Consider the following 21,208-nt stretch of genomic DNA (forward strand, 5'->3'; position numbering starts at 1 on the left):
CACTGTATATTTAAGCAATAACGCACGAGGGGGTGTGGTATATGGCCAATATACCATGGGTATGGGCTGTTCTTAAGCATGACGCAATGCTGTGGTATATTGGCCATATACTACAAACCTCGGAGGTGCCGTACTGCTATTATAAACTGGTTATCAATGTAATTAGAGCAGTAAAAATACATGTTTTGTCATACCCGTGCTATACAGTCTGATATACCATGGCTGTCAGCCAATCAGCATTCAGGGCTCAAAACACACAGTTTATAATACCTGTTACTGTATGAAAAAACAACCAAATAAAAAATCATTTTTCACAGAGGGTGAGGCAGCAGAGTTTGAACAAGGACAACCATAGAAAGCAATGATGCAGTTCTCCCCATCTCCCATGTACACACAGATCGTTTATTCATTGCTTATCATAAAGCCTTGGCTGTTGAGAGGATACCTGATGTTTGTGACAAAGCAATTCATCAAACACATTATAGGTCACAAAAACAATTGAATACCCTCCTGTTCGTAGTCACATTATTCAAACTGAGTGGATAACATAGCGACATGGACAAACACACAAAGAAAACCTCACCCTCTCAATTGAGTCTTATCTTGCTAGTTGTTTTTGCATAAAACATAAACAGCATAAGAATTCAGTGAGGTTGATGTAGATGTGAGTGTAACATAAGGAGGTTCAGGTAATTGATTGATGGTGCTCGCTGTCCATTGTCTGTCACGCATCGCAACTCCCAATAGATAACTCTCCTGCTCTACCTCTCCCTCCCTCCTTCTTTCTGTTTGCATCTCTGTATTTCTCTCTCCTTCATTTGTTTGAGAGATGAGGTGTATCCAGTGTTGCATTATCGAGTGTTAATTAATGATCCTCTGTCTTATCCTCTGCTCCGTCCACAACCACCCACATGTGTGGGCCGCAATAAGTCTCAATGGTGGGCGGCTCACCATTCCCCCGTGGGGCACCATGGGTACTGGGAGATGAGGGAGACACACTAAAAGGATCAGGGAGAATCAAATACATTTTTAATTGTCACAGCGCCGTGTAGACCTTACCGTGAAATGCTTACTTACAAGCCCTTAGCCAACCAAACAGTTTCAGAAACAGAGCTAAGAAAATAACATATTTACTAAATAAACTAAAGTCAATGTGTGGGGGTACAGGTTAGTCGTCGTCTCTCTCTCTCTCTCTCTCTCTCTCTCTCTCTCTCTCTCTCTCTCTCTCTCTCTCTCTCTCTCTCTCTCTCTCTCTCTCTCTCTCTCTCTCTCTCTCTCTCTCTCTCTCTCTCTCTCTCTCTCTCTCTCTCTCTCTCTCTCTCTCTCTCTCTCTCTCTCTCTCTCTCTCTCTCTCTCTCTCTCTCTCTCTCTCTCTCTCTCTCTCTCTCTCTGTGTTGATGTCCCCTCATTTTTGCCACAGGCTATAAGCCGGCCTGTGACAAGTCCTGCCCAGAAACTAGAATATGCATATAATTATTAGCTTTGGATAGAAAACACTCCACAGTTTCTAAAACTGTTTGAATGGTGTCTGTGAGTATAACGGAACTCATTTGGCAGGCCAAAACCTGAGAAGATTCTGTACAGGAAGTACCCTATCTGACAATTTGTTGGCCTTCTTGATTATCTCTATCCAATACAGGGGATCTCTGCTGTTACGTGACACTTCCTACGGCTCCCATGGGCTCTCAGAAGGCGGCACGAGAAAAATGGCATAAAAATTGATTTTAAACAGCGGTTGACATGCTTCGAAGTACGGTAATGGAATATTTAGACATTTTTTGTCACGAAACGCGTCGGTCACGTAACCCTTCGTCACCCTTGGATAGTGTCTTGAACGCACGAACAAAATGCCGCTATTTGGATATAACTATGGATTATTTTGAACCAAACCAACATTTGTTATTGAAGTAGAAGTCCTGGGAGTGCATTCTGACGAAGAACAGCAAAGGTAATAACATTTTTCTTATAGTAAATCTGACTTTGGTGAGGGCTAAACTTGGTGGGTGTCAAAATAGCTAGCCGTGTGATGCCGGGCTATCTACTTAGAATATTGCAAAATGTGCTTTCACCGAAAAGCTATTTTAAAATCGGACATAGCGAGTGCATAAAGGAGTTCTGTATCTATAATTCTTAAAATAATTGTTATGTTTTTTGTGAACGTTTATCATGAGTAATTTAGTAAATTCACCGGAAGTGTTCGGTGGGAATGCTAGTTCTGAATGTCACATGCTAATGTAAAAAGCTGGGTTTTGATATAAATATGAACTTGATTGAACAAAACATGCATGTATTGTATTACGTAATGTCCTAGTCGTGTCATCTGATGAAGATCATCAAAGGTTAGTGCTGCATTTAGCTGTGGTTTTGTTTTTTGTGACATTATATGCTAGCTTGAAAAATGGGTGTCTGATTATTTCTGGCTGGGTACTCTGCTGACATAATCTAATGTTTTGCTTTCGCTGTAAAGCCTTTTTGAAATCGGACAGTGTGGTTAGATAAAGGAGAGTCTTGTCTTTAAAATGGTGTAAAATAGTCATATGTTTGAAAAATTGAAGTTTTTGTATTGTTGAGGAATTTGTAATTCGCGCCACGCCTATCATTGGATATTGGAGCAGGTGTTCCGCTAGCGGAACGTCTAGATGTAAGAGGTTTGAGATGCTATTGAGCCCACACTACTACACTAACTGAGGCAAGGACTACATGCATTCTGGTAAGTTTTGATTACAATACTGGGTGGGGTGAATATATTTCATATGATATGATTTTTTGTTAACTAGTAAATAGTAGCCTACAGCAAAGTGTGTTAAAATCATTTCTGATTTGTTAATTTCTGCTAGTTAGTTTTTGCTACCATGTGGGTTTTAGCTTGCTTGAGCCTTCTAACTGAGGGGTGTTAATTCACCTGTTTCCATACATGTTTCAATTTAAAACATTTTTCTTACAAAGGAGTTGTTTTAATCTCACTGCTTAACTATTTATCTGTACATGGAATTGTTTTTTTTATTCATTTTTTTCTAATCTTTACAGGAAAATGCCACGGGCACTATCTGATGTGTGGAGACATTTCACTGCAGCTAATGTAGAAGGAAAAGCTGTGTACATTTGCAAATACTGTGTCAAATCATATTTGAAGAATGCAACAAAGATGCAGAATCATCTGGCCAAGTGCATAAAGTTCCCTCAGCGCTCACAACAAGCAACCTCTGACAAAAGTCCCTCTACTTCTATTCGAGGTGAAAATGATGAATCAGACAACTTATCAATAGCAACAGCTCATGGTCCTCCTGGAATCAGAAGTTTTCTTGACTCAATGGAGGAACGCAGTCAGAGAAATGCCGATGAATGTCTTGCTCAAGCTTTGTATGCAACTGGTTCACCTCTGATGCTCACAAGCATTGTGTATTGGAAGAGATTTCTGAATGTTCTTCGCCCATCATACACCCCTCCATCCAGACGTGCTTTATCTACTCATTTGCTGGATGCAGAGTTCAACAGAGTTCTAGTGAAGGTCACGCAAATCATAGAGGACGCAGACTGCATTGCAAGCATCTCTGATGGGTGGTCGAATGTTCGTGGGCAAGGAATAACTAACTACATCATCTCCACCCCCCAACCAGTATTCTATTAAGAACACAGGCACAAGGGACAACAGACACACCAGTCTCTACATTGCAGATGAGCTGAAGGCAGTCATTGACCTTGGACCACAGAAGGTATTTGCACTGGTGAGGGACAATGCTGCGAACATGAAGGCTGCTTGATCTAAGGTGGAGGAGTCCTACCTTCACATCACACCCATTGGCTGGCTGCTCATGCTTTGAATCTGCTCCTCAAGGACATCATGGCACTGAAAACAATGGATACACTCTACAAGAGAACCAAGGAAATGGTTAGGTATGTGAAGGGTCATTAACCTGTCTGGGGTATGTGGGACGATTTCGTCCCACCTACGTAACAGCTACTGATATTCCAGTGGCGCGATTTTTGAATCGTTAGAAATACTATTACTTCAATTTCTCAAACATATGACTATTTTACAGCTATTTAAAGACAAGAATCTCGTTAATCTAACCCCACTGTCCGATTTCAAAAAGGCTTTACAACGAAAGCAAAACATTAGATTATGTCAGCAGAGTGCCCAGCCAGAAAAAATCAGACAGCCATTTTTCAAGCTAGCATATCATGTCACATAAACCCAAACCACAGCTAAATGCAGCACTAACCTTTGATGATCTTCATCAGATGACACACCTAGGACATTGTGTTATACAATACATGCATGTCTGTTCAATCAAGTTCATATTTATATCAAAAAACAGCTTTTTGCATTAGCATGTGACGTTCAGAAAACGCATAACCCCCGGCAAACTTCCGTTGAATTTACTAACAGTTTGCTAAATTACTCACGATAAACGTTCACAAAAAGCATAACAATTATTTTAAGAATTATAGATACATTACTCCTCTATGCACTCGATATGTCCGATTTTAAAATAGCTTTTCGGATGAAGCACATTTTGCAATAATCTAAGTACATAGCCCGGCATTACAGGGCTAGCTATTTAGATACCCACCCAGGTCAGCATCCACCAAAATCACATTTCCTATAAGAAAAATGTTCTTACCTTGCTTGTTCTTCATCAGAATACACTGCCAGGACTTCTACTTCAATAACAAATGTTGGTTTGGTCCCAAATAATCCATCGTTATATCCAAACAGCGACGTTTTGTTCGTGAGTTCTAGAATGCTTCTTCCCGGTTTCGCGCATGGCGCATTGGCATGTGTCAAAAATGTCTAAATATTCCATTACCGTACTTCGAAGCATGTCAACCGCTGTTTAAAACCAATTTTTATGCCATTTATGTCGTAGAGAAGTGATAATATTCCGACCGGGAGTATGCATTGAGCCTAAACAGCCGAATAAAATTTCTCCTCAGAAGCGACTCATGCACGCGCATCATTGAAAGGTCCTCGGAGCATCCACTTACAAAAGGCGATAATATGTTTCAACCTGAGGCTCCCTCGTAAACCTTCAGTTATTTCGCGGGCTCTGAGAGCCTATTGGAGCCCTGGGAATTGTCACGTTACAGCTAAGATCCTTACTTTTCAATAAAAAGATGCAAGACGCACGACTCCTTGTCAGACAGGGTACTTCCTGCTTGAAACCTTGTCAGGTTTTTGCCTGCCATAGGAGTTCTGTTATACTCACAGACACCATGCAAACAGTTTTAGAAAATTCAGAGTGTTTTCTATCCAAACCTGAACAATAATATGCATATTCTAGCTTCTGAGTTGGTGTAGGAGGCAGTTAAAAATGGGAACATATTTTTCCAAAATTCTCAATACTGCCCCCTAGCCCAGACAGGTTAAGTCATAGCAGCAATCTATCTCACCAAGCAGTGAGAAGAATAAGAGCACCACATTGAAGCTGCCCAGCAACACCCGGTCAGTAATCATGTTAAACAGTCTCCTGGAGGGGAAGGAGTCTCTCCAAGAAATGGCCATATCACAGTCTGCCGATATGGACAGCCCCATCAAGAGGATCCTCCTGGATGATGTATTTTGGGAGAGAGTAGTGAGCAGCCTGAAACTCCTGAAACCTATAGCAGTAGCCATTGCACGGATTGAGGGAGACAATGCCATCCTGTCTGATGTTCAGACTCTGCTTGCAGATGTAAGAGAAGAAATCCGTACTGCCCTGCCCACTTCACTGTTGCTCCAAGCAGAGGAAACTGCAGTTCTGAAATACATCAAAAAGCGTGAAGACTTCTGCCTGAAGCCCATACACGCCACAGATTACATGTTGGACCCCAAGTATGCTGGCAAGAGCACTCCTGTCTGGTGCAGAGATCAACAAGGCCTATGGTGTCATCACTACTGTGTCTCGCCACCTTGACCTGGATGAGGGCAAGGTTCTCGGCATTCTGACGAAGTACACGTCCAAGCAAGGGCTTTGGGATGGAGATATATCAACATATCTCATCAGAGACCTGGTGGAAGGGACTTTGTGGATCTGAGGCTCTTTCCCCTGTTGCCTCCATCATCTTCCAAATCCCACCAACATCAGCTGCCTCAGAGCGCAACTGGTCCTTGTTTGAGAACACACACACCAAAGCGCGCGACAGGCTGACCAATACAAGGGTTGAAAGATTGGTGGCCATCCGGGCAAATTTGAGGCTTTTTGAGCCTGACAACGAGCCATCCCCAACAAGGTTGGAAAGTGACAGTGAAGATGAGGCCTCAGAGTCTAATGTTCAAGAGGTGGACTTTGAGGAGGTCCAGGGAGAAGACATGGAAGCCTGAGAGGAAGACAACCAAAGCTTTAGTTTACAGACGTATGTACAAAACATTTTTGGGAGATGCGATGGATCATTGGGGATCATTCAATATTCCCTTTCTTTTGTTGTTCAGTGAAATCATCCCATGTGAAGATTCAACTCATTTAATTAAAGTTCAATTCGTAACTAAATCGTTTTTTTTCTTCTATTGGAAGCATTTAATCATTTGCAAGTATGTATACTTATGATAAGGTAAAATGTTTATGTTTCTGTCTCCATATGATATGGTAAATATATCCAGTGAAAATACCATTTAAATATAGATGTTTTTAATATTAATTTGCATATATTTCCGTTAATTCCCATTTATTCCCGTTATATCCCACGGAAAGTTTCCCCCTCTGAATATTCCCCAAAATGTGCAACCCTACCCATAACACCACCATATTTTACCGTAGGTATGGGGTTCTTATCTACTTATGCATTCTCAGTTCAACACCAAATTCACCACTGGTGTTCATGGTTAAAGAGCTCTATGTTTATGTAATCGGACCATAGCACCGGTTTCGATCCAAGTGCCAATGCCGTTTACATTTGTTGGATGACATGAAAATTAGGTCTTTAGCCATGCACACAAGTGGTTGGTTTGGTGTTGAAATGAGAATGCATAAGCAGATAAGAATCCCATGCCTACTGTTAAATATGGTGGTGGAGCTTTAATTGGAGGGAGGGAGGTAGGGAGGGAATAGAAACAGTAAATACCTGGTTTAAAGGGTTTGCTGTAGGATTTATTCACTGCCAATCAGATTGAGTGTGTTGAAACTGTTCACACAATCTGCCTTCAGGCCCTAGGATAACTGCACCCATTTCAGTACGCTCAAAGCAGACTGTTCTGTGTAAAGCCCAGATTTTCAGACATCAAACAGAGAGGGGTGGCAAAAGCAGCTAAGAGACATTAAAAACCTCTCTGGGATAGGCGTCCCGCTGGCGGGATAAATTATCATAAAAATTATGGATATTAAACATTTAGGAACATACAAGTGTCTTATATCAGTTAAAATCTTAAATTCTTGTTACTCTAACTGCACTGTCTGATTTACAATAGGCTTTACAGCGAAAGCATGACATGCGATTGTTTGAGGACGGCGCCCCACATCAAAATATTTTTCCACCAGCACAGGTTTCATAAATTCACAAATAGCGAGTAAATATTCACATACTTTTTGAAAATCTTCCTCTGATTTGTCATCCAAAGGGTCCCAGCTACAACATGTAGTGTCATTTTGTTAGATAAATTCCTTATTTTTAAACCGCAAAAAGTCAATTTAGTTGGCGCCTTCGATTTGAGTAATCCACTCATTTACATTTACATTTAAGTCATTTAGCAGACGCTCTTATCCAGAGCGACTTACAAATTGGTGCATTCACCTATACTATCCAGTAGAACAACCACTTTACAATAGTGCATCTAAATCTTTTAAAGGGGGGGGGGGGGGTTAGAAGGATTACTTTATCCTATCCCAGGTATTCCTTAAAGAGGTGGGGTTTCAGGTGTCTCCGGAAGGTGGTGATTGACTCCGCTCCACTCATTCAACATGCAGAGAAAGGAATCCAAAAAGCTACCGCTAAACTTTGTTAAAACAATTCAAAATATGTTTCTATTTAATCCTCAGGTACCCTAAAATGTAATTAAACTATAATATTTTATACGGAAAGAAGTATGTTCAATAGGAAAACGATTAGCAGATACACGTCCTCTTCGTCGCGCTTGGACAGACTGATTTCCAAGTCTGTATCCCAGTACTAAAACTCATAATTCTTCCTCGTTTGGGAAGAAACAAGCCTGAAACCTTGAACAAAGACTACTGACATCCAGTGGAAGCCATAGGAATTGCATACTGGGAGCTGGATTTTATTTTTCCCTATACGTTCTAATGGAAGAGCATGGGCTCTCAACAACAAAAAAATCTGGTTGGTTTTTCTTTGAATTTTCTCCTACCATATCTATTGTGTTATAATCTCCTACATTATTTTAAACATTTCTACAAACTTCAGAGTGTTTTTTTTCCAATGGTACCAATTATATGCATATCCTGGCTTCAGGGCCTGAGCAACAGGCAGTTTACTTTGGCCACGTCAGTCAGGCGGAAATGGAGAGAAATAGACCCTAGCCTGAATAAGATTTATAACAATCTCTTTACTCCCTCTCTTTTTTTCTGTCTCTATTTATTTCTCTAACATCCACGCTTTCCTCCTCTTCCTCACTCTTTCTCCATCTTGCTTTTCTCCTGACAGATTCTGAAGGTCCCTGTACAAGTGTCCAATTGATAAATGTATGGCATAGTCTCATGTTTTCAGGCAGACACATTCATTAATGCATGTGCATGTGCTAAAGATCCCATGACACATGCAGACCACAGTCCTACATACCTACAGGTTATGGAAAAGTTTCTCTGTGTGTTTCTCCAGTAGGATTCCTCAAGGTTGAAAGTCTCCACTTCTATGTCAAAGATAACATAAACAAAAACACTATAGTAAATACTACGGTAATGTCTGCAAAACCACTACAGTAAATACTACAGTATATTACAATAAACAAATGCACTACATTAATTACTATTGTATATGCTATTTATACAATAGTTAACTGTAAATACAGTATACTACAGTAAATACTACAATACTGTCTGCAAAACACTAAAACGAATACTGTAGTTTTCATACCATAGTATACTACAGTATTTTTTCATGTGGGAGAGAATGTGATTCTGTACTATGCATATCAACTCATGCAGTCCAGAGTAAGTGTAAATCCCCTGAACTTTATTCTACCTCATCTTCCAAATGGACAACTACAGTATTCCTGCTGTTAGACAGCAGCTGTTTACCGCCGGTTCAATACAGAGGTTCAATAAGTACCAGTCTCAACCATTCTGAAACACTTCAAGGCTAAAATCAATCAATATAAAAAATTACAGAACTCAAGTTTCTTATCCATGAATTTATTTACTTTAACTTTAACCTAGATTATACTCCCACAGAAGTCTTGAAGCAGTGTTTTTGCAGACTGGTAATATAGTGGTTTTGCTTTAGGGTTTCTCCTTCAGTAAACCTACTAGAGAAATACTAAAAGAGCAAATGTCCCATAACATGTAGGTACATATGTAGGACTGGAGTCTGAACAGATACTATAGTTCAGCACTCAGCTCTTTTCTATAACATGAATGGAACACAATATGGAATATACTTGGCATGTAGGTTTCTAACTTATGGGTGGCACAAATTGGGATATGGGGGAGGGGAATGGGCAGGATATATGCAAATGAATTAGTGTAGTATTTACTATATAGTTTTTTTTGCAGATAATCATTAAGTATTTATTATAGTATTCTACAGCATTCTATAGTAGGTACTATTTAATTTTTTATTTAAAACTTTACTTAACTAAGCAAGTCAGTTAGGAACAAATTCTTATTTACAATAACGACCTACCCCAGCAAAACCCGGACGACGCTGGGCCAATTGTGCGCCGCCCTATGGGACTCCCAATCAAGGCCGGATGTGATACAGCCTAGAATAAACCAGGGAATGTAGTGATGCCTCTTGCACTGAGATGCAGTCTGTTAGACCGCTGCGCCACTCGGGAGTCCACACGTGATCGAGGGATACTACAGTGTGTAGTATAATATTCTATAGTATACAACAGTTTACTACAGCATTCTATAATCATTGCTATTGTATTCTATAGTATTTTTTCATGTGGGATATTTATTCTCTCTCTCTGTTTCTATCCTTATGTAGTCAGATGGTAAAAGCACCTAGCTGTATTCGTTTACTGTTGATGTTTGCAGATTTGTAATTGGGTGTTGGTGGCTAACTACTGCTAGTTACATCCATTTACTCTCGGACCACGTTGGAGTTTAACAAGATATCTAAAGTGAGAATTACAATTCAAATTGAATGTTTATTTATAGTAATCTTCAGTTTTGAGGGAAACTATTATCATTGCTGTGATAATGACATTCATGGTGTTTATTGTTTTCCTAATGCTAGAGGGGAGAACGTGATGTTGACCTGTCCAACGTGTGCATCTGTAGTAGCACATGGACAGTGTTGTAATCATTTATTTGTTTAAAGACGAGATGTATTCTTTCATTTCATGCAAGAATGTAATTTTGACAAGGTTATTGTGAACTACTAAGAAGGCTAACTTAGTTTGAGGTTTGTTTTGTTTTCTTGTTTTACAGAAATGGGCCTCTACCATTTTTTTATGCACTTTGGCGAAATACACTTTGTTTAGTGATTGGATTCACGGATAAAGAAGAAGGTCCAGAGTTTTTGACTCATTGCACTTTTGTTTCTGGTAATTCAAGCTTATTCAGTAAGCAGGTTAGCTGAGACATTAAAGTAATTCCTTATTGTATTGTAGTCCATTTAAAAGGATTAAACTAACTTTCCAATGGATTCCGTTTCCATTACCAGGGATAGTTTTCAGAATAAACAACCCTAAAGATATTTCTGTGTCCTGTGCTGGGTTTACTTTTGCCAGGCTACACTTATCACCGTCCCTCTGAGGGCTCTGTTTTTGGCTGGCATTAAGCAGGAGCTCAGCCTAAGGAAACGGCATATGAAAGGCGACAGTCTAGCGAATCCAACAGTTGTGGTTTCATCTTGCTGTGATATTCTCAGCCGGATTTCGAGATCTCAACATGAAAAAATACAAAATGATTTCATAGGATTGAAACAAGACCCTTTTCTCTTGGTCACAGATGGATGAAATCCCTGTGTGCTTAAAGCTGAAGTTGTAACGAGTCTGCAGACATTTTGAATGGTGTCTTTGCGCCGCTCAGTGGATGTTTAGGAGAAAAGTATCTGTCGCAGGTTATATGAAATGGTACCAATATTGTACCGTCGCTAAGTATGATCATATGTACTATACAGTCATGAGAAAGGTGAAATCTTAGTTATAATTCGATTTTTTACTCTATTTAGAAATCATTTGTAATTTCAAGCCCTATTGCCCACTTTTTTATATTTTCATAATATTTGTACAATGTACTTGAGCTTGTGTCCTCAAAAGTGAGTACACACACACCTCAGCAATTGAAACTATTTTTACCAGAAAGGTGAGTTTCAGCCCTTTCGAAAATTATACCGCAGTTTATTTATGGCCATTTCATGAAAAATAATCACATTTTGGTTATGTCTATTTAGGCAGCAATCGCAATCATTCAAGTGGTTTTTAAAAATGTGTGCTAAAGCGCCAATAGAAAGCATGCCTCTTTACACTAAACGCCAGGAGCGCATTCAGCAGGACACAACATTTTGGAACGTTCAGATAGTAGAACAAACTTGCCTCTCCGACACGTGGAACAAGAAATCATGTCGGCTCTATTCATGGCATTTCTATCGGCGACGTTCAACAACTGAACTGCTAGACCACCCCAGGCCATGGAGACGTACTTCTTATCAGGTCAAACACCTGTTTCTTACTGCTACAGACACATATTGTTTATCTGAAGCTTTCTAACTGTGTAACGTGGGAACTGATCCTTCTATGAACTGTACTGTATGTACTGTATCAAAACCAACACTTGGTAGAGCAACAGCCATGCATCAAAGCTTTATTACACTTTGTTTCCAGTGGCCAGTTCTGCTCCACTTCATAGCTCTCATGGCTCTCAACCCTGGCAACTGTGGATGATACATAGCACAGTCTTGGCTAAACTTAAAGCTTTTCAATAAAATATGACCTAATATTTCACTGTGAATTATTCATGGACACTGTTCATAAGATCCGGGGGTTTGCGGTTTCGGGCGTGAGCTGCAATTGAAATTCTCGCCATTGTTTTTCTCCCCTTTCCCCCAGACATTGGAAATGTCCATCTATTAGTGAGTGTCCTGCCCAGCCTCTCACCCATGGCCACAATTCATTTCAACATGTTAATAAACTTCTCGCTAGATTCACAGGCGGAGAAAGAAAACAAGCCTTTCACTTAATGCCAGTTCTCTTACTGGGCTGCTGAAAGTATTCAATATTATATATTGGGCTAACATTCTATTGAAATGCTGGCTGTGCATGTCCACAGCACAGTGGCAAAGGGCCAGGGATTTGGATCTGGATCCAATTGGATTCAGATGTATTATTTTCATACTATTCTTTATTGCTTTGTGTGTGTGTGTGTGTGTGTGTGTTGGATTCAGTATGATGGGAAAAGCACAGTGTACACAGCATTTGGTTGGTGGGGTTGCTTAGTGATGAATCGCTAGTGGGGATATCTGACAAGAGGGGTTGTGTATCAGTTGGCCCTCGGAGATAAGTGTGTTCTACTGGTTGGTTGGCTGCAGTCCTTCAAAGAACAGGGTCAGGAACTGAGATTGGTAGCAGTCTAATTGTGCAGTGACACCCCAAACCCAGTGTCTCAGTGGAATATTTTACAGTAATGTAGCCTGCATCCCATGAGTACATAAAGCACCAGATTTACAATGTATTCATCCAGTCATTCATGTAGCCTCTCCCATCACCTAACATAAAGTACAAAGCATTCCAGAAGAACATATCGGACTCTGATTCTCATTATTGCTCCAGCAGTGGAAACTTATGAACAATAACCAGTTACATTAAACTCTGAAACCAAGGGGATTCAAAGCATCAACACAAAAGTAATAGATGTAATTTAAATAAATTGCTTTGAAGACAGCTGGTTGTACCAATACATAACTGCAAATGAACTCAACTAAGCAGTTATGGCTTCAAAATGTGAGTGGGGGACATGACATGTGCAGCTCAGTAGATACCCCCAAACAGCATGTGTTAGCTTGTCAAGGGCAGACATACGTCAATGATTCAGAGGAGAAACAGAGCAAAACTTTGAAAGACCACATACAGTAGTAGTTCTCCCCCTAAAACTCTTCATTAGTCCTCCCTCTTGGTGGTTCAGTACTGAGACTGCCCAGTGTGGCCAGGAGATCTATTCACTGTTCCCCATCTCTCCCACATGAACAATGTTTCTGTCTTCTGCCCACCGTATGGAAGAAAGCTCCACTCCATCATTCTCCACTCCATTTTTCATCATTCCCCCCCCCCAGCTGTTGCTGATTGTAGTTTAACTTTGTAGCAGTGCTGCTAACAGTGTATTTTAGATTGATTGTTTCTAAGTTGACAGGTGTTGATTAAGGAGTTGGAGCTTATGGTGTGACAATATCAGGTGCTGGGACTACTGCATTGGAGGCCATCACAGTACACAACAAGTATTAGGCTGTACCAGGTTGGGCTTTACGTCACTCCTCAGCCAGTACTGCTGACATCCCGATATCAGAGAGAGCGAGCGAGAGAGATACACTCCCCTACGGATTGTTAGGTTCTAAACAGAGTAAAAACTAAAATGGATGACTAGGAAAAAGTATGTTTATTCACCCACTGGGTCAAACAGGTGCAAAGACAAAGACATGTTTACACAAGCACATATATTTATACCCTCCTACTAGGCGGAGTCAACTCCTTGCCCATCTAGACAACCAGTACGTGTCTGTTGCTAAGTCAGGAACTTCACTGGTTTCCTCTTACTGGTGTAGTCATGGCTCTGCCTCAGACTAGAACCTTCGTGGGTGTGGAAATAAGTTCGGGATAGGACTGTTCCTTCTAACTTCATCTGACTGAATTCCTCACTCCTCCCTAATCCACGGCTGTCCTACTTTATCAGTCACTGAAACCAGACTGTTGCCCTTTGCCTCCCTCCATAGGATCCATGAGATTTAACAATAACAAATATGTCCTGCCTCCCCCATTGTTTCACTCAGTTACTTTCCATACACATAGTTATTATCCGCCCTCCATTGACCCCAACATATACATTCATTATACATGTAAAGTAACCAATAAGTTCTAGTATGGCAACATGAATAAGTATATTTCAAGCTAAAATCCAACAGTATGTATGTGTACACATGCTGTTGCATGTATATGTTTTATATGAGGTGACAGTACAGAATGTCACTTTATATGAGGGTATTTTCATACAGTACATATCTGATTTACCATTTAGAAATGGAAGCACTTTATAGATCTAGTCCCCACATTTGAAGATGTCATAAGTATATAGACACATTTCACTTATAGTGTATGAAAAAAAGCAATCAAAGTAGTATTTGGTCCCATATTCCTAGCCTGCAACGACTACATCGAGCGTGTGACTCTACAAACTCGTTGAATGCATTTGCAATTTCTTTTGGTTGTGTGTTGGGTTCCAATAGGAACTGAATGGTGAATGACGACTGGAGTAATGTTCTTTCTACGTGAGTAGATAAGATGTTTCTGAACATCTCTAAATAAATCCAGATAATGCAATGATTAAGAAAAATCACGAATGATTCATGAATAAGGATGAGGGAGAATGTTAGAGGCTACAAAAAGGCCTGCTAACCTCTCACCATGACCAATAATGGGGGGGGGGGGTCTTTGTCCGTCTGTAACTTTGTTACTCATCATCATTCCTGATTCATTCATGATTATCATGGTCACATCCACATTCATGTAAAGGTGTTAACAAACATCTTCTATTCTTACGATAAAAGTGACTCCAAAATAACACAATACATTATTCCCCATTCACTTAATACTGGACAAAACATAATCTGAAACACAACCAAATCAAGCTGTAAACGCATCCAACAAGTTTGTAGTCACACGATTGATGTAGTCATTGTGTGCAAGGAATATGGGACTTTTGACTACTTTAATACACTATGAGTGAAATGTGTCCAAAAACCTATGACATCTACAAATTGCATTTTAGTCAGTTTTACATTGGGGGGGGGGGGGGGGGGGGGGGGTGCTATACTGTCACCTCATATGAACATTTTTATCTCAAATCCCAACACCTAGTCAGTCATGTCGTGTTTCACAGGTCCTCGCTCAGTCTCTCACTCAACAGGATGTGGGATTTATATAAGACCTCAGTCCTATTGCAGCCACCTCCATCAATTATGATGAACCACAGGCTTCACTATTTCAGTCCCCTTACAGAAGTGCAGCCTTGTTCACTACTGAGGGCTGGTATTAGGGAATAGGACTCCTGTGATGGGGAACGCGGGGAAAGAGAAAGAGAACAAAGGAAAGAGAGGGAGAGTAGATGAGAGCGGACTGGTAGGGGGAATAATGAGGCCTTGATCTGTGTCACATTGCAGAATTCACACTTAGTTGAGAGAGTTGCGTGATCTTTTTTTAGACTTTAAACGAGGCCAGAACATACCCTGTGGTCTCCAATAGGAGTCCTCTCAGGCCTAGACTCATCAATGTGTCTGTCTGATCGTCCACTGTATCAAGATATTGTCAGCTTAATGCCTACTCCGTTCTCCTGTGTCCCAAAACAGGATTCTATAAGTATCTCAGTTGGAACTAGTTATGCCAAATGATCTGAAGACAAACGATGAACCTCACCCTAATAGATCCCTAATACTACCAAAGAGAAATTAAAGTTACCATTCCAGTGGAATCACCAGAAAGCCTTTGTATCTGGAGCAGTTGGGGACAGAGAAATTACTCAGGGGTGGAATGGAACATTTGGGTACAATTAGGTATCAGTGGCAGAGAAGGGAAAATAATAATTTTGGTTGAGAGAAAGAAAAAAAGAGTAGTTGGAAGACAGAGAGGAAGAAAGAGCCTGTGATAGATTGCATCAGAAACTTTTAGGTATCCTATTTAAAAGGAATATGTGACTAGACAGTATTTTGTAAAAAAGTTGATTTGATTTGATGCCCTCTTGTCTGCCTAGAGCTGTGCCCTAAAAAGTAGCATGGGATTTAATCTGCCAAATAATCAATATTAACTTAATAGCCTCTTAAATACAGGTAACTGCCAAAATAATGGAAACTTAAATGAGGGATACAAAGAATATTGAAAGCAGGTGCTTCCACACAAGTGTGGTCCCTGAGTTAATTGAGCAATTAACATCCAATCATGCTTAGGGTAATGTATAAAAATGTTGAGCAGGCCATTATTTTGGCTACCATGACTATGCCCCCCATAGGATGACAATGCCCCCATCCACAAGGCACGAGTGGTCACTGTAGTTTGATGAGTATGAAAACGATGTAAAACATATGCAATGGACGTCACAGTCACCGGATCTCAACCCAATTGAACACTTATGGGAGAGTCTAGAGCGGTGCCTGAGACAGCGTTTTTCACCACCGTCGGAGGGATGGTGTCGCATCACTCCGATAGAGTTCCAGAAACTTGTAGAATCAATGCCAAGGTGCGTTGAAGCGCTTCTGGCTTCTGGTGGCCCAATGCCCTATTAAGACCCTTTCCTTTATTTCGGCAGTTACCTGTATGAGCCCCAGTCATCATCCCTTGTGATTGACTACAATACAGCAACCATATAGCAGTCTTTTACCAGCCCCGTTTGATAGCTTTCACAACTGAATGTCAGCTACACAAAGTTCTATTCAGATCTATTTGTACTTTTTGAAGTAATGTTATGGCACCTTGGTATTGCTGATACACTATGGACAATGTCAGTGTTAGTTGGTATCTCTGTGAGCCAACCCGTATGTAAAGAGTATGCAAGCATGACTGAAGTCGCTTTGGATAAAAGTGTCTGCTAAATGGCATACAATATATTACAGTGGAAGAAAATAGAAACGCAACATGTAAAGTGTTTGTCCCATGTTTCATGAGCTGAAATAAAAGGCCCCAGAAATGTTCCATAACGCACAATAGGCATATTTTGTGCAGAAATTTCTTTACATCCCTGTAAGTGAGCATTTCTTCTTTGACAAGATAATCCATTCACCTGACAGGAGTGGCATATCAAGAAGCTGATTAAACAGCATGATCATTACACAGGTGCACCTTGTGCTGGGGACAATAAAAGGTCTCTCTAAAATGTGCAGTTTTGTCACACAACACAATGCCACAGATGTGTCAAGTTTTGAGGGAGCGTGCAATTGGCATGTTGACTGCAGGAATGTCCACCAGAGCTGTTGCCGGAGAATTGAACATCCATTTCTCTACAATAAGCTGCCATCCCAGGCCCACCCATGGCTGCACCCCTGTCCAGTCATGTGAAATCCATAGATTAGGGCCTAATGAATTTATTTAAATTGACTGATTTCCTTATATGAACTGTAATTCTATAAACATTTTGAAATTGTTGCATATTGTGTTTGTATTTTTGCTCAGTATATGCAGTATATGTAATAGTCACCAGCTGAGGGTCTGATAACATGTGAAGCTACTTTGAGCCTGACGGGGCCTGTTATGTCAGGTTGCAGTTCAGATGGAGCTGGGTTGATGAAATTCTTTAACTGCTTCTACTCTCAAAATTCATGTAATTTATAGCCAATCACAATAGACCAGAATCACCTCTTGGAGTATGAGTGTTTTAAAGTTGATTTGACAATGTGTCAGACTGGCAATTATGGCTCAGGCTGTTAGCACATCAATGTCAAATCAGTGCCAATCAGTTATTATTTTGATACGTCTCATAACATAATAAGTCCTAAAACCTTATTTTCATCAAACGTTCATACAAGACTGCATCTAAACTGCGGTGTACTTTGTATCTTTTATATATGACAGCTTGGCTGTTTGTTGGGTTTTTGTTGTTGAAAGGCTGAGATATTAACAGTACTTGAGATACAACAACATGTGCCAAAGGAATTATTTAATTGCTATCTTACATGACCTCTGTCCTGGAATGAACCGGATAAGCAGGATAAACTTTGATCAAAAGGTAGGGCCTAAATGGTATTAGATAGGTTTATAATGCTAACTTCCCTGTAGTGGGTTGGTGAAGAGGAATAGAAAGGGATAAAGGACACGGCTGTAATGACAGTCGCTATTTCATACTGTATTCTGAAGAGAATGGCCTTTTCCTAACTTTATCTGAGGAAGAGGATGACCCAGCAGGGACCTACAGCAGCTATGGAGGAAAATCTCAGCTGTCCTATCTGCTTTGAGTTCTTCCAGGACCCAGTGAGTCTGAAATGTCAACACAGCTTCTGCCGCAGCTGCCTGGAAACACCAACATGGATTCAACAAAAGCAGCGTGAGTGCCCAGTCTGCAGGGGAAGGAATTCCATAGACAATAGCCAGCCCGCCATGTCCAATATGAAACTGAGGAACATAGTGGAGGCCTACCTGCAGAGAGCAGAGAAGAAGGGGAGTGGGGGGAGAGCAGTGGGTCTTGTGGTGTGCGCCAGACATAATAAGAAGCTCAGGTTTTTCTGTGAGGAATGTGAGGAACTTGTCTGTGCTGTGTGTGTGGAGACCGAGCAGCATGCCAAGCATAAACACCAGCCAGTGAAGGAGGAAGCGCAATGGCGTAAGGTACTGTGCTATAGCTGGAATACAGATCTACTTGCAGTCTTTTCCTCTTGCTAACCGAGTTGCATTTGGTATTAGATAAAAGTACCTGTACAGAATAGCTGAGAAACCAAATCTAAAGTATTTTTACTTCGATCCATCCTTTTTCTACTGTTACCCCTCCCTACCTCTCCACCACTATCCCCACTTCCATTATCAACCCAGAGGGAAATCACTTCATTGCTCTACAACCTTCCTGAGAAACTGGAACTGGACATAAAGCAAGCGAGAGCCTCAAGAAAGCGTGCAGCCCAATACATCAAGGTATGTCACTAGCTAAATGACACAATATTACAAAGATAGGCCTACTACAAAGATATTACATAGACATGTACCTATGTAATATTTATCTTACTGTACCGTTCCATCTTCCAGACCCAGGCCCAAACCACAGCAGGACAGATCAAGAATGAGTTTGCGAACCTCCACCAGTTCCTGAGAGATGAGGAAGCCGCCAGACTGGCAGCTCTGAAACAGGAGGAAGGGATGAAGACAGGGTTACTGACCGAGAGGATCACCCGTCTTGCCAGCAACATGGCCTCACTCTCCGGGAGGATCTCAGACATACAGACCAAGATGAATACAGACGACATCTCGTTTCTACAGGTCACACTTTATTTTGCATGTCACAACTGTTCAATCAAATATATTATTCTGTACTGAGGCTTTCTCAAACAAAAATATTATTCTGTACTGAGGTCCACATGTGTTCTTGTTTCAGATGTACAAGGACTTGAAAGACAGGTATGCAACATTACAACGATCATCAATAGTCAAGTATTTGATCAGTCACCAACACTATTATCATACAATGTCTGTACTGTCTGTCATTTCAGGGCCAAGTATACATTGCAGGATCCAGAGCCTGTATCGGGGGCACTGATAGACGTGGCCCAACACTTGGGAAACCTGAGGTTCAAGGTGTGGAAGAAGATGCAAGAGATGGTGCAATACAGTGAGTATAAAGTTTTATAAGCAACAGTCCACGTATTTGAGGTCATTGACTTGCTTCAATGACGCAGCAAAATGATCAGTTACTAAACATTATAGAACAATATCCAGGCTCCAGTGTCAGTCATTCATAGCCATGAATCACGACTGAAGAAACAATAAAATGTCAGCTTTCTGAGCTAGTCTGCTACTGACAAAGAAAAAAAACTGATGAATGTTCTGATTCCTGAATGACAAAATGCTGACTCATGTTCTGTTCATACAGCCAGAAATACAGTAAACTAACATCCATGTATCTGACCTGGTGTCCAACTAACCTGTCCACTCCCTCTGTCCCAGCCCCTGTGACCCTGGATGTGAATTCAGCCCACCCTGATCTACTGATCTCTGAGGTACTCCTGGAGGTGAGCGACAGACGATCGTCCCAGCCTGTGCCTGATAACGTGGAGCGTTTCGACAGCTCAGTGAGCGTGCTGGGCTCTGAAGGCTTCTACTCAGGCATTCACAGCTGGGAGGTGGAGGTGGGGCCTAAGAAGGCCTGGACCCTGGGAGTGGCCAAAGAGGGTGTGGCCAGGAAGGGCAATGTGATGGTCAGTCCAGAGGGTGGGATCTGGGCGATGGGGCTGTGGAACGGGGAGGAGTATAGCGCCAGAACCGCCCCCCTGGGTACCCCTTTGGTCCTGAGTAGGAAACCCCAGAACGTCAGGGTCAAGTTGGACTATGAGAAAGGAGAGCTGTCCTTCTATGACTCCAGTGACATGTCACTCATCTATATGTTCAAACAGAGGTTCACAGAGAGACTGTTCCCCTACTTCTCTCCCTGTCTTAACTCCGATGGCACCAACCCTGGTGTACTGCGTATCTGCCCTGAGAAGGTGTTTGTGACTGTGACACCTGCTCACTAAGGATATTATCTGGTGATACTACTTTACGATCACGCACCAAAGTGTCTGTCTTGATAAAGTCTGTCACAGTGACAGTGATGTGGTGACAGTGATGTCTGTGACACCAATGTGTATTCCCGAAACTGTCTGGGGCACTTTCCTGTTAATTTATTGAGAGAATGTGTCATGAATTCCCTACTTCTTGGTGTTATGTTCAATAAAATTACACTCTTAGAAAAGAGTTCCAAAAGGGTTCCATTTTTGGTTCCAGGTAGAACTATTTCGGGTTCCATGTAGAACCTTCTGTGGAAAGGGTTCTAGATTAAATCTAAAAGGGTTGTACCTGGAACCAAAAGAGGTTCTTCAAAGGGTTTTCCTATGGGGACTGTCACGACTTCCGCCGAAGTCGGTCCCTCTCCTTGTTCGGGCGGCATTCGGCGGTCGATATCACCGGCCTTCTAGCCATCGCCGATCCACTTTTCATTTGTTTTGTCTTTGTCTTACACACCTGGTTTCATATCCCCAATTACTTGTTCATTATTTAACCCTCTGTTCCCCCATGTTTGTTTGTGAGTGATTGTTTGTCTGTAATACGGTCCGTTATTGTGGGCTCGAATTATTGCGTTGTCTTTGTGAATATTTGAGTAAATTACGTTTATTACTCATATCTGTTGTCCTGCGCCTGACTCCTCTACACCAGCTACACACAGGCAATATTACAGGA

At 41.1% G+C, this 21,208-nt stretch overlaps 1 protein-coding gene and 1 non-coding gene across 3 annotated transcripts; one reads left to right on the plus strand and one right to left on the minus strand.

Moving 5' to 3' along the window:
* Nucleotides 1-9,369: 9,369 nt before the first annotated feature.
* On the minus strand, nucleotides 9,370-9,422 carry LOC115153671 (U7 small nuclear RNA). Its single transcript, XR_003867729.1, has one exon. It is a non-coding gene; the product is annotated as a U7 small nuclear RNA (small nuclear RNA).
* A 2,033-nt stretch (nucleotides 9,423-11,455) lies between these two features.
* Nucleotides 11,456-20,779, plus strand: LOC115153086 (zinc-binding protein A33). 2 transcript variants are annotated; one of them, XM_029698134.1, is made up of 6 exons: nucleotides 11,456-11,752; nucleotides 18,815-18,913; nucleotides 19,025-19,255; nucleotides 19,371-19,393; nucleotides 19,486-19,604; nucleotides 19,940-20,779. In XM_029698134.1, the coding sequence occupies exons 1-6, from the start codon at nucleotides 11,528-11,530 to the stop codon at nucleotides 20,503-20,505; spliced, it is 1,263 nt and encodes a 420-aa protein (XP_029553994.1). In that variant the 5' UTR covers nucleotides 11,456-11,527; the 3' UTR covers nucleotides 20,506-20,779. The 2 variants fall into 2 exon arrangements, with proteins under 2 accessions (XP_029553994.1, XP_029553993.1); XM_029698133.1 differs by lacking the exon at nucleotides 11,456-11,752 and adding an exon at nucleotides 17,397-18,613.
* The last annotated feature ends 429 nt before the right edge of the window (nucleotides 20,780-21,208 follow it).

This window comes from Salmo trutta, chromosome 18, assembly GCF_901001165.1.
Source record: "Salmo trutta chromosome 18, fSalTru1.1, whole genome shotgun sequence".
Classification (NCBI taxonomy): Eukaryota; Metazoa; Chordata; class Actinopteri; order Salmoniformes; family Salmonidae; genus Salmo; species Salmo trutta.